Raw genomic sequence first — 15,031 nt, 5'->3', positions numbered from 1 at the left:
TGTAAATAAATGAAGACACAGTGCTGTAGTGTGGAGCGTGGCTTGAAAACATTATTGTTAAAACCACTAACGGTTGTGCAAAGCGCTTGTCCACTTTAGCTTGCTCTGCTCTGCTCTGTAGAAACTAGACATGATTTACGCTGGTCACCGACGATTGTTAGTCAAATGTTTGCAAAGCATCCCACAGACTTCTTGGTGAAAACACCCCCAGAGTAACCGGCGGAACACACTTGTCGAATTGGGCTCAAAGAAAACATGCAAGGAATTGGCATTCAATTCGAGCGCTCTCGCAATGCTGACAAATTTTTGTATCAGACGTGGCAAAAACCAGGTCGGCCGCACGACACACTTGTTTCGCTAAGATTATAAAAGGCTAACAGAGGTCTAGCGGTCGCAGACCTATAGGTGTGTACTGTGCAAACAGTTTCTACCACTGTATAACGTGCGAAGGGGGAGGGACTGCGAAAAGCTAATTGGTTCATGACCAAAATGTAAATCATACGGGTCAGGTCTATGGAAAAATAACGACACTGAAGTCTGTCTGGCTGAAATGTAGGGCACTTGAAACTTAAATTCTCAAGTTTATAGAGGGTACAATTACAGACTCTCTATGAAATGGCCTAGCATAAATCGCTATGGTGCGGCATAGAAAAAAATTCATGAAGCGAGTCTGCAAAACGCACTATAAGGCCTTCGATACGCTGTTCGGATTCGAATGCCCCGTGCAATGCGTTAAAATTATAGACCGTTCCACAGGAAAACTTGCAGTCGATACGTGGACTAAACTTTGGACAGGCATGGAAAAAATGGCCGACTGCTATGGGTATCTGGAACTACTTACTCTCGAACAACGGCGAATTAAACGCAATTTCCGAAGCGAACCGTTGGGATGTTAAACAATTCTATATTCTGCAAAATGTTCCTATCAAATGAATCCTACAAGCCAAAATAGCTCCATACCTCGTATTGAACCAAGTATAATAAACGGGACGAAAAGTTCAGCAGGGGGCTCAGGAGATCAAGTCAATTGATACGGCTGTGTCATTAGAAGTGCAAGTAAAATTCAAAACAAATACGGAACTGGAACAGATCAGACAATAATAAAATCTGTCGCAAAAATAAGTTGGAAAGCGACGTCAATCAAGTCGTCGCGACTCAGCATTCAAGCTATCAGGCAAGCCTGTTTAGAGACCACGCTGTTTCCCTGGAAGAGGACCTCAATGTAAACTTCAAGTTGCCTTACACAAGTAAACTCGAAAAAACTCGCTAAAATTTGTTGACGCCGCAATAGTGAACAATCTAAATGTTAGCCGCTGTTGAGTAAAAAAGACACAAAGCCGAGCTGAAGTACTGGCCAGCCTAAGCGATGCCTGGAAAGTGAAACTAAGCTACTTCCCTGTAAATGCTACTAACTAGGAACATTGAGCGGATAGACACACGACATTTCTTCCAATGCATGGAAGTAATGCTAACGCTGTGCCGACTCTAAGAGGAGAAGGGTTAAGGGGTCTTCGAGTCTGATGCGTTTGCGAGTCAGCCACACTAGGCAGTACGTATTCCCGAAACTTTGCAAAAATCAGTGGCTAAATCGTGGGCTGGCATCCACCTCCACTGAGGGAAAATATTCACGATCAAGAGGTAATGCTCTAAGTTTGGTGTGATTTAAAAGAAGTTTTATATTATGAGCCGTTTAAACCAGGCGAGCTTTGTTGGAATTTCAAGTAAAAAATTGACAAAAACGGTGTTGAGTATATTGCAACGTGAAAATGTCGTATGCCATGTGGCAAAGGTAGGCCGAACTAAAAATAATCTAGGTCGCTATTTACACGATGCCATAGGTGGCGCACAGCCTATGCATTGCGCTTTGAAATTATCCCCATTTATTCAGACCCATTCACCTAGTAAGCGAATGGTCCAAAACGGAGCCGGAAGTCCGTCAATGTTCATCGTTATCGAAATGATGGATAAGAGTCAGATAAAAGGAGAGGTTATGAACAGGCCTTATATTTTGCCGGTAGATGTTTGTCTTAACGGCATATATACATACAGGTCCTTTTTTAGGGCGACACTCGTAAATACGTACCACCTATCGAGTCGCAATCAATAATAATAATATGAATTATTCATATTTGTCATAACGGGAGAACTAAATGAAACGTTCGTCTTGAGCATAATCGAAAACCTTAGCATTACAATGATATGTTGTGCCTACATTTTCATTGTACTAAATAATATGCCTGGCATAGTTACCATACATCATCATACTGCAATGCCTGTTGTGAGAAGAACAAACTCTTACATTTAAAAGACGGATTTGCCATTAGGGGCAGCGCGCACAGGATGAACGGCAGCTTTTTGATCTACTGTCGAGTGAAAGTCGAGTGCTCCTTAAAGGTGTCGACTTTGGATTAACAACGTTTGATGCTCAAGTTGCTTCTGCGCAGGAGGAAACCGCTAAAATCAAATGAGGAGTGCACGATTTCAATGTCGTATAAAAAAAAAAAGTATCGCACAAGGCGTGTTGACTCTCTACATCTCAAATTTTACGTCCGGTACCGCCATTAAGCGTTCGATCAAACAGCTGACTCCCACGACGAAACGCAATATGTCTATACCCGGGTTCAATCCTATGCGACGACATGTCACTAAGATTAGCACATAAATACCTTACACACTAAGCTATTACGGGGAAGCGGCGTATGTACTATTTTAATATTGCTTCGATTAATGATTCTCTTACCTTTTGCAATTTTCGATCTTTTCGAAATAGTTCTTCGAAGCATTGCTTTTAGGAAAAAAAAATCCAGGTATCACTGATTTGTGATAGGTTCTGATGTAGCCCGGCCATTTCGAGTGAAATTTCTGTTCTCCACTGAATAAAAAAAACTTTTAAACACCGCTGAGTTGACCTGTTTTATGACGGATTACAAAATTATGTATGTATTACCACAACTTTTAGGCGGCACGATTTGTCTTCAACCATATTTTTTCGAACAGTGATATCCCTAAATCACGAACGTAACAAGTTCTTATCGCAGGTGTCCATTTAGTTGTATTTATATGTAGCATTCGATGACTGCATATCCTAAAACAAAGGTTTGCTTAACATTTACATATTGGAGTACTATGTATTTCTATAGCTACAAAGCATACTTTATTTCGTATAGGTAGCACCTTTTTTTTGGTCTTCTTGTGCAGCGTTTTCCCAACCTTTTTTTGTAAAGCAAGGTCCAGTTTTTTTCAGCAGAAAACGCTAATATGTGACCCCGGATTTATTTTTAACGTTTGTTAGGATAGTCAAGACCTAAAACAAGGAAATTCTTAAGTTCGTACCTACAGTAATGTAGAAGTAACATGTTTGCTTATAAACTGAAAAAACACAGCGGTGGCCGTCGATACACTTCGATTCTCCGAAAAAGGCCCGAACAGCAGTAAACAAAACGATGATGAATATAGCCTTTATGCCTTCTGCTCTCTAAATTGTGCCCCATGCATTAAGTTCTTCGTTTTATTCTACTCCGATCACAAGCAATGCTAAATGGCGAAGGCCGAACTCTACGGATCCATGGAAGTTGTTTTGAATTCCTCGAACCCGGGCGACTATGCGTATTGTTGTATTATTGCAGGAAAGCACCACGACGCGTCTTTCAAGTAGATCGAAGGCCAACTCCAAATACGATGATAAAAAAATGTGCACATTTTTCAAAATAGTTGATTTTTTTCTTATTTATAGGTAATACAGAATGTTTGCAATAGAGAACCCAATCGTTTGGTCAGGTTTTGCCGTCGCCAGCAGAGCGTTAGCGATGCGAGCTACCGACAAGGACTCCCATTTTCGAAATTTTTCGAAATTAATAATAATAATTTTTCGAAAATAGAATCAAAACTGTTTGATTTGTCGGCAAAAAACAATAATACAGGCCTTTATGTAAAAAAATTCGCGCTCTTTTTTGAAGTCAAACTGGATGACATCGAATCAAATATGTTTGTTCTGCCTGTGGAATCACAACTAAGGCTTAATTACGAATTTTTTTTCTGGCAAATGCTTTTCGCTTAGGGTGGCTTTTCTTACCTGACAGTGAACGGCAATTGTAAATTATTGATAAAGATAATATGATTAGCATAGCCTTAGAGTTTTGTTAGATTCAACTTTTTTAGATGTAATGAAAAATTATTTTTAGCCATTAGGAAGTTGGAGAGCGGCCCTATCATCAGCTAGCCGATAACAAAAAAACGTGTATCTATCGACGGGGGTCGGCGTTAGCTTTATCCTGGTACCGAGCCGGTTCCAGTTAGTTATTCGTATCGGACAAAAGGTGAATTATTGTCATTACAATCAAATGAGGCAACACCTCTGAGTGAAATAAAGTTCCGTCGCAGACAAACAAGAATTCAACGACTGCATAACGAGTCTCAACGAAGTCTGCTCTACACCGCCAGAAAGCATTATCTATTTGTCGAATCTCTTGTTGCTTATTATTGAACTATTATTCCTGTTGCGCTTAATCTTCGAGAGGAAAAAGGAAACAACTTTTTTCCTCTGAGAGTGAACAAAAACAAAATAGAAAATATCGATTTTTTTTAAATTGGAAGTCAAGGGCACTTTATTTCTACATCATAATATACGCTCAGAAATCTACTTGACTAATGTGGCGAACATAATTTGTCGCTTTCTATTAGACGTGAAAGAAGTATTGACTACCGTGTGTCTAGAGCGAGTGTATTTTGTGTGTATACGATAGCAGGGCCGTGTGATTGTCGCGGCTACTTTTTGAATACCGAGATGCCGACGGTAAAGGATTGCAGTGCCGTACATGAGCTTCAACAGGGGCAACCTGATATTGTCTACCGGATACACAAGTCAAGAAACATTGTTACTAACCCAAAATATTTTTCCAATTTTTAATCATAAAAATGAGCTTTTCCAGGCGGGCCAGCTTTACATACCAGAAACTATCAAAACAGTTTTGCCGCATATATAATATACACTAATTATATAGATCAGGATATAATTCGGTAATATGGAAAACAGTACAATAAATCACGTGGCTTATTTTCGGTGTGGTTCGGCGATAACGTATTCACTTGCCAAAATATAGGCGTATGCACGGAGCCGATATCTATTTATTAGGTAGGCTTGGCCTACTTAACGAGGAAACACCTCAATAAAAAACATCCGCCTTAGACAGCTACTTTTCCCATTCGAAAGTGCAAAAAGCCACCCTGAACAAGTAACAGTGATTTGTATCTGTTGAACAGTAACAGGCAGTTTAAGGGATATTTTTCCAGTGATCATGCACCTTGTTAACAAGCGGCGACACTGTCAGACAGACCTCGTCGTGAAAGGTCGCGACCAAACTGAAACAATGTTACTTAGAGAAGACGTATCTACCCAGTAGCCGAATACTATCTTCATAATCATGCCGCGTTGATCACGGCTATTGTTTTTCCAATAAGAATATTTCGGGTGAGCTTTCTTATATAGTTTCCAGACCATACGCGGCCAAAGATGCATGCTAGAATAGCGAATACACACGGCAAACTTGCAAGCACCCGTATCTCCGTTCTCTGCTTATCTTTTTGTAAATTACTCAGTGGTTCACTAACCGTTAACATTGAACTATGCTTGATTGCAACAAAGGCGCGAGAGTTTTCAGACGGCAATTTTAGCGGTCGCACTATGGTAAAACTATCGTTATTGCTAAAATCACAATCCGTCTTCTGCGCACTCTAATTACTATATTTGAAATGTAACACATTATCATATAGTAAGTAGTAAGCATGTTATATATAGTTTCAGAATTTTCATAATCCGCATGTTTTGAAAGCTAGTAAGATTTTTCATAGCATACCCTTCTGATTATCGAACTGTAAACACATAACGGATGTGTCATTTTAATTACGACCAAACCTATGTTTCGTTCGCGATCAACTGGAACGCCTCCGCCTTGGCGTCCGCACTGCTATCATGAGCGTCGTCATCACCAATCCCCGCACAGGAGCTCGTGTACAGCCTGGCAGCAGCCGTATTAGACAGTATAATCCTAGGCGCCCGATTATGCGACAAGCTGCCTGATGCGTGGAACCGGTCATCCCCCGAAGTAAGTCGAGATTTACTTCGTCCGTTCCGTTAACCGCTCTCACACACAGTGTCTTTCATCGCGCTGTTTGTCCACATAATTTAACGTGGCACTCTAGTTGATACGGATTATAGTTCCGCTAATGTAGGGATTATGATACGATTGAGGATTATCAATACCTGCATAAGTTGGTTGACCACTAAATGGAAAAAGAGAAATCTAAGCAGCCTTGTGCTTTAAACAAAAGAACTCCCCGCTTAGAAAGAAGACTTCAGCAGGTGCAGGAGGTCATTTTTGTTTCAGTTGGTCCTAGCTGAGAAATTATTCTTCCCGACTATAGCTTTCTCTTCACAGTAATTGTCAAGTTACACTTTTGTCGACAATGTACTAATTATGATACTGCCGTGCAAAAACCATTCTCGTATGGAGACTGGTGCAGTAGCAAGTTGAAATTAACTTATGTTATTGTACAGAGTTCAATGAGCTTGTGTGATAAACCTCATGGAACGAGAAAATACGACCTTTGTTGTCGTGCATCTCACAGCTGTTTTATAACGACAGTTTTGGCCTAATTCAACGTTACAAATTTTCTCTGTCTGACTTTTTTTCTGCCAATATCTTTCCAAATCAACACGTTCGCTATGAATGAAAGTACCTGTTATTACAAGCGCTTGTATGTATTTTTATATACAATAACTCGTTAAATAGGATATTGCCTTGCCAAATCAACGATCAACTTCTGATCAGCTCTCTTTCGGCGTCGTAAAAATGTTATGTTGAAAGATGACCCTGACACTCAAAATATAAGTGCCGCAGGGTCGCAACGTTGCATACTAATGATGTTGGCTTCGACGGTTTCTACAACTTAATTCTTTTATATCAAACACTTGATTGATTGGTAACAAATCAGTGTGTCACTTAGAAAGTTTAAGTAGGACCCATGGACCATATTTGAATGCAGTAGATTAGGATTTCAGCTGAATAAACGATGCTCCGCATGTGGATCGTTTTAATTTCTAAATTTAAAGAAAACGATTTAATGTGTTTTTCCTTCGCATATACGATTGTCTCCTTCCACTATGTCGTTATGCCATTATGTGCCGCAGCTCAAATTTAGAAAAGGCTTATCTAATTCTCGAGCGCACGAAGAGAAACGAGATAGGTGACTGAAGCTATCATTTTTGCTGACGAGCAAAGAATAATGCCATCTAAATAATTTAGTGAATAAATATCAATTGCTTAAAATAGTAACAAATAAATATAATAGTAATGGTTTAATGTGGGCACACCCATATGCTTTACCACTCGTATACCTAGCCACTATCGGGTGAATTTATTCATTAACTGCTAAGTAACCACCAAACCCACAAATGAATAGGTCAATTGTCCCGTTGTAGTTAATTATTTCAGCCAGGTGTCGTATCTGACGAAGTTTTTTTATTATAGACAAAGGCATCATGATCAAACGCTTACTTGAAAAGCTCGGACGCGGATGCAACACAAACGTCAATACGACTTTTTAAATGGCTGCTAGCAATGAGTCGCTGTTAGGACGGCCTAACAAACCGGATATAATTGCAAAGGTACGTTTGCCATACAATCAAATGAAACAGTTGAGTGATGCGAAAACTGGCAAAGGTGGATACCATATATAGATATACTATAGAAAAAAATATGGTCACATATACTTGCTGGCTCTATGCCCCAGCGACCGTTTTCAAATTTTAAATAAAGAGCAAAAGATAAAAGAGGTTGCTTTGCATTTCGTAGGGACCAACCCATTTTGTTTATAAGCTAGAGCTGAGAAACCCTTTAGAAAAAAAGATGAGTTACGCAAAAGGTTTTCATTTTAGTCCTCATAGATGAACATTTATAGGCTTAGTTTGAGAAATGCGATATAAATATCACAAATAGAGGTTACGTTTTTATCAAACAGTTAGTTTTTTTAATTCGGTCTCCGAAATCTATTTGCAATGGCTCCGGAAAGCATTCACTCACGCTGCTATCTTTAATCCTCTTTTTAGATGCGTTTTTCTTCGTTTCAAAACTTCACGTATTTTATGTACTTAATGAAAAATTATATTATCCGTATTATTTATTTTGTTATCCCATATTTATGAGTCACTTGAACTAGAGTTTTCTACTTTGAGCTACTACTAAGCTCAATGAAAGCTAAAGTATCCTAATCTCTAATATCAAAATTATTTCGATTGACTCGAATCAGGAGAATGGCGACGCCTTGGTTTTGCCAGACGCAGATCCGGAGGACAGATCGAAGAGTTCCCCTACCAGTGACTCTTGGTGGCCTAAAGAATATAAAACGAAGAGCAAGGTAGCATGCGTACGGTAAAAATTATGGCATACGGCCAGGATGTCAAACACACAAACAGGTTGTCAGTTTCACTGCTAAAAATAAACTAATGCCAAAAAACACCGCATTGGCAGGAGGGAAAGCTTAATAAAAACGAGAATATCGGAACAACGAGCCGATTTAACATCAGCAGAACTTCCAATTCTATCAGGACCGCACGTTTTTTTTTCTTTGATCAGACAAGAATCCTTTCAAAAAGTACGCATAAAATAAACAAAACGTGAATATATATGTGTATATATATACATATATATGTGAATATATATGTGAATGTGAAACAAGTCCGAAGTCACCCATTTACGGCTCTAGAGGCTTCTAGATGGCCTTGAATTGCCGAAAATAAGCAGCAGAAGTGCTACCTAGATGTAGGACTATTCAGCAACCATGGCTATCTAGCGAGAAAAAGCAAGCACCAAGGAACAGTGCGTGTGCCAGATTTATTCAATACCTTGAAGACGTAGCTGCCGTAGCTGAAAGGTTTGTCGTTTTCTAACTCTAATTGGTTAAACGATAGTATTGAGCGTATTTGAGCTATATTCAGTATTTTATTTAGAAACTAGGAGATTATAGTTTTGATCAGGCGCAATTCAAAACAACGTTCAAACTTCGGCTTAACTGAACAGCGGATTTTATCGATCTATTGCATTTCCTATAATTATCCGAGATAACCTATTACTGAATGTTACAACAGGCATTCATATTGCAAAAACTATTATTTACTTGTTTATATAGTTCGAGTCTAATTTAGCGGACTAAGGCTCATCATGGTAAATTAACAATATGACAATTTAAGCCTTTGGTCAGTTTCTCATATTGGCGTTACAACATCTGTACTTCAATCGAGGTTTTTGGGTGACAATATAAGACGACTAAGTGTTTGCAGTCCACTTAAATGACATTTTTCCTCAAAGTTATGACGACCTCTTTTACGTAGTTGTAATGTACACAATCCGTTAGTGCCTTCTAGACGGAAATTTTTAGGTGTATGCTATCCGCTATCGACAAATAAACGCGTGTAACTCTCAAAGTTTGCCCACACGTTTTCGGGATGTATTTGAATGCATTTTGTTAAACCAACTTTATTAAGATCGATTTTTTTTTTTGAAAATTGAAGCTTTTCGGTGCAGATTTGTAAGCATTTTAGCTAACACATGAATTCATTTTTAGAAAAATTACTTTAATTATCGATCTGCCACTTAAACTATCTAGACAATTTTGTTTTGGATAAGTACCAACATGAACTATATTTGATTATACTTTTTTTTAATATTCGACGACTTTAAATGTTTTTGGTGCCATCCCAGATGGCGCAGCGGTACTTACTCTAGTTGATTTTGGTTGACGTTGAAAAAATGAGTACAGGTTGGTTCAAGTAGCTGACCTGTCTGAAATGAGTCTGGCCAATTTTCCCCTTTTAAAACTATGCTGACTACGGTAGAAGTGAACAGATTGTCGAAACATTATATTATTTTGATCTACAAAGCCGCACTAATACTTCATTAGTGCTACATGGTAATGTAAACAAGATACGTTGCAAAGATAGAGTAGGCTTTATTGTATTTAACACATAGAACAATACTGAAAATCAAATTGTATGTCCCATTAGAATACTGACCTACTAAGATCTTCGCCCGCCTGAGGCTCTTGACCAAGCGATGAGTAGTTTAGTTTAACATTACGATTTGGTTTGTCGGAGTTTCCGTAGTCTAGAGAGAAGTGTTTATAATTTGATCAGGATCGCATTGCAGTGCATCGAAGGGCTTGACCAATATTCTTCTGCGGTATATAGCGGTTATATTCTGTTAGCTGACATGGGTTCGCTTATCATTGGTCGTTTTAGCATCAACCTTTGATTCTACGATTCGTTTGAGATGAGAGGATAGATGCGGTTCCGTTGAACTACGTCCTTCGCCGTTAAGCCGAATAAAAAACACAGTACTAATACAGTTTCTGGCCTGACTATACCGATTGATTAATGTAATTCTTACATCATCCGTTTTTATCGCTACTTTCTCTGGGCCAATTCGCAGATCGCAGATGAAATAAAGACAACGACTTGTTAATGTAATACTGGATAGAAGTCCTTCGGAATCGCTGCTTCTCGGAAAGTCCCCTTACATCGACAGCTCTGCTGCCCCTTCTCTTATGTAACGATAATTTGTCCGTCGGCGAAGCTTCGCTAAGCTATCCAAATACAGGAGATACATACTAAAGCACGTACGGTCGATTTAGCTTCGCCGCTAAATCCTGGGGCAGCCCCAGGGTAGTCCGAACGCGCACCGACATGTCAAACGATGGCCGGTACAGGCTGAAAGCAAGGACCCACGTTTCCAATATTCGCTTATTCATTCGTTCTTCTTGGCTTCTGGACCCTTCCGTTCATTGAAGCTATTCAATTGACATGTACAGTTTCGCCATCTTACCCAAAGTCAGCGTCCCTTGCCCAAGAGAATACGAAAGTCCACGCGTACGTATGCCAACACCCATAAAAACCAAGAGTATATAAATTCTCGGCAAACAATAGGCAGTATTCATCTGTTTTGGTGTTTGCTACAAAGCGAAAGCCAACGCTCCTGCTCCGAGAAACATGCGTCTCTTGACTCTGCTTGTTGTCCTTACAACACTGGCGATCTCGGTCCTAGATGCTAGGCATCTGATCGCGAAGAAAGTCGCTAAGAAGCTCGCCGTACCAGTCCTAGCTGGCGGCGCCGCCGGAGCTGCCCTTGGTGTAGGCGCCGGTGCTTTATTTGCATCTCAGCACGGCGGCTACAATTATGGACACAGCTATGGAGGGTGGAACAACTAGTGAGTGACCTTTCAAATTTGCCCTTAACTCCTTATGACTTGGCCTTGCTTTTAATTGCCTGCAATATAGATGTAGAGCCGTTTTTATTCGCACAGTTTCTAATAGTTGGGACAACAATGAGACCATTAATTGCCCTGCGCGTCACCTACCAGTGACTCATAAAACGTCGAATCGGTTCTAACTGCCTGCATAATTATAGCGACTGTTGGATCAACGTCCGGCTTATTTAACATAATAACGCAAGCTGCGTTTTTATTTGTTATTATTATTAGCAGGTCTTCTGAATTCCTTTACTAATCACATTTAAGTTTACGCATTGCAATTCATCTTAAACATTATAAGCATGTACTCTCAACATGGGCGCTGTGCAGTTAAGCTTTAACATTATCTATCATTAAAGTTGACCTATATATATAATATTAATTCAGGCTATTGTTAGACTGCTCTGAACACCGCGAGGGTTCGGTAAGCATATGTTGCAGCTTCTATTGTCTATCTTCACAACAAAACTGCTCACTCTTCTTGTACAACACGCAAAACCAATGGCTTAATTTCGAATTAAATTCCACTGCCCTTACACTGAAGTTCCGTGAGCTTGTACCGTACAAATGATTCACAGGTGAACGTAATACCATTCGTACTGATTTAGACGACCTACGAGTTAGTGTTATATCATAGCAGAGTGCTCTCTATGGTCCACATAATTCGGTAGGGGGCGAACGAATACAGTAAGGTTTGCCTTCAGAATGGTGCGCGTGTGGAAATAGCTTTCTACCAAGTTTCCAACATCTCTGATGTGCCTTATCATTTCTTGCCAACATAGATTGTTACTATCTGACCACATGTTATGACGACTGATCGATGGGCGTTTGCATCTCGTACAGGTAAAATAACAACAATAAAATTACTTTCCTTACATATGGCTGGCCATATGTTCGATGGTTCAACGAGGATTCGACTTGTATGTATAGTACATAGTAACTGATACAGTTATTATTATCATTGTTGTTGAATTTCTAGCGAAAAATAGCGCGTCATTATTTGCGACAAAGTAGCTTTTGATCGAATGCGAAATGATGAAGGAGAAAGTTGACTACTGCATATTATCAACAACGTTACTTAATTACGTCAGTAATTAAGTTAAATGTCAACTTAGCAACTCTTTAAAAATTTGCACCTACCATACTAATAGGTAATTAAATATAAAGCAATAGGTAAAAAACAGGCCATACAGATTTAATTGTTTTCAATTTGTGATTACAGTGGCGATGGATACGGTTACGGATGGTGAAAGTCCGAACAAGTTGAAGATTGTTCTCATCGTAGGGAAAGTTGAGACGTTTGACTCAAGATATTTCCACTTCTCGTCTGCTGTATTGACTTTGTCAATAAGCAAAGGCTAATTCTATCAGCGGATACGCTCATTGATTCCATTGCCTTCTGTTTTTTCCAGCAACATAATGTATATAAAAATTATGTCAATTTCCCTGTGTATATTTAAATAACGTTGTATCAAAATGTGTCGAAATAAACCACGTAACTATGTGGACTCGGAGAATCGTTATACAGTTAACTAGTTAAAATCGATATACGGAAAACACAACACAGTCTAATAAACACTCAGATAAAAACAACAAGTGAACTGAAATAAAACTAATTACCAGGAGATCTAGACTGCAATTCTAGTGAAGATGCACCAAAATAGTAAGGCATTAGAGAAAGGGTCTCTAGTCGGCAGTTAGAAACAACAATACAAGATCACACGATATGGCCCAGCACCATCGAAAATCGATCAGTGAATGATTTTCTTATTACTTAAGCAAACAAATTAGTTTGGATGTATGCAGGTCCAGCTCCTCTCGAAAATGTCCCTAATAAGAGAGGAAATCAAAGAAATATCGAAATGCACGCTGCCTAGCTTTTGTGGCTCTACACGATAGGCACAAAATTGGATTCCTGCCAAGGGTCGAAAACAATATCCGTTTAACGAAAGAGCTTTAACATGCGATAATATATGAAATAAATTTTAAAATTAACATCCGCACTGCTGCGCTAGCTAACCGATTGACTCTAGAGGGAAAACGCCTCGATAGGGTCGCATGGATATGGCGTGTTAGTTGTAACTGGAAGTCAGTTAGCTGATCAGAACTGAATACAGAGTCTAACAATTCCTGCAGTATAACGAGATTAATAACGCATGAAGCTAAGCTACCTCAATGAAGGCAGGCAAACGATCGAAGCAAAATAAATAAATTAATAAAATTATAGTAGACAACTGAAAAGCTGCAGCAGCTATTGGATTGACTAAAACGGTACAATAGGTGACTGACACAGAAAAACCAAAAAGCTGTGACGAGACCTTTCTAACATAGGACTCGGAATTTCTCACCAGCACGAATAACTCTTTGAAGGCTGCCCGTTGCGTGCTGGCAAAACCACTTGGAATTACAACGGATAACAAGGACAATTAACTATAGCAGGCTAATAGGAGTGCAAAACAGCTGGACGCTGAACTTAAGCCTTAAAGGCTGTAGTCCTTGAAACGATATGATATATAGGCGCTAGCAAGTGCAGGAAATTCTGCAATACATGCGAATGGCTTGTTATTATTCGTGTGAGTGTGGTCAGCTAGTGTTAGGACTTCGTAATTTTATAGCCTTATATATTTTCTCCACAAGTTCCTACTAGCTTGCAGATGCCCAGGATTTATTTAACTGCAAACCTACTTTTCTTACAGACACAGTAATAAACGGAACTCATTTTCTATTTATGAGCGTGTACAGAACCGCAGTTATCTCTATCACTTGTTGTTTAACTCGTTCGGCATAACACCAGTGTTCCTAACCCCTGAGATTGCTATACACACAACATCCCTAGTTATCCTGTTCCTCTAAAAGTAAACAATCCGAAATTAAAATAAAATTCATAAAGATAAGGACAAAAATAAATTTTCTACGTTTTTCTACGTGAAAATATCTTTTTTATTTATCATATTCACCATATTCTGTGTGTTCTCATCGAAGCTAATGATGTTCTGTTATCAAATGTGAGCTCTTTGTTGCTGATAGGATTATCTACCCAACCAAAGAAAGTGAATCAATTATTACAAAATGCTTTCTACAGCTGTTAAAGCCATCGGCTCACTAACGTACGGCACGACCGTGTTTTAGCATTTAAAGCTCTCCCTGTCAAATCGCTTAGCTTACTATTAGCTTCCTAACGAATTTCAAATGCTTTTTTTATGAAATAGGTATAATAGGCAAAAAAATATCAGTTTATCACACCTGCGTTACTTCTAGATAAATCTAGCAAGCAGCAATCGATTCTGCGTACTTAATTTAAAAGCAACGACACTCATGTCAGCTAAATCGGCTGACTTTAACAAAAAAACCATAACTTTCGGTACTGTTTCATATATTGGTACTCATATGTAGTTTTCCATGGAAGTGGTATAGATTTTCACCATTGATACCGCCCCTACACGTTATACCCTAAATCAAGTACACAAATTGATAATTACTTTTATAGAATACAGTGTCGTCGTCACCGATACGACCTGCGTTGCTACACGCACGTTTCGATGGCTTATTTTCTTATATCCGCACCATTGTATCCGTTTTCTATCTTTATTTGAACTATTCTAAGTAGCATTTGGTGCAACCACTGTTAGTATCCTATAACATATATATATATATATATAATATATATATATATATATATATATATATATATATATATATATATATACTTAGCAGCTCCCCTTTGTTCTTCATT

At 38.9% G+C, this 15,031-nt stretch overlaps 1 protein-coding gene across 1 annotated transcript; it reads left to right on the top strand.

Moving 5' to 3' along the window:
* Positions 1-2,644: 2,644 nt before the first annotated feature.
* On the top strand, positions 2,645-12,806 carry LOC111253929 (uncharacterized). Its single transcript, XM_086974393.1, has 5 exons — positions 2,645-6,101; positions 7,527-7,663; positions 8,305-8,928; positions 10,482-11,256; positions 12,521-12,806. The coding sequence occupies exons 4-5, from the start codon at positions 11,039-11,041 to the stop codon at positions 12,546-12,548; spliced, it is 246 nt and encodes an 81-aa protein (XP_086830519.1). The 5' UTR covers positions 2,645-6,101; positions 7,527-7,663; positions 8,305-8,928; positions 10,482-11,038; the 3' UTR covers positions 12,549-12,806.
* Positions 12,807-15,031: the final 2,225 nt, after the last annotated feature.

This window comes from Varroa destructor, unplaced genomic scaffold (assembly GCF_002443255.2).
Source record: "Varroa destructor unplaced genomic scaffold, Vdes_3.0 BEIS01000007.1, whole genome shotgun sequence".
NCBI lineage: Eukaryota > Metazoa > Arthropoda > Arachnida > Mesostigmata > Varroidae > Varroa > Varroa destructor.
The sequence above is the reverse complement of the archived record's forward strand: the minus strand, read 5'-3'. Positions and strand labels throughout refer to the sequence as shown.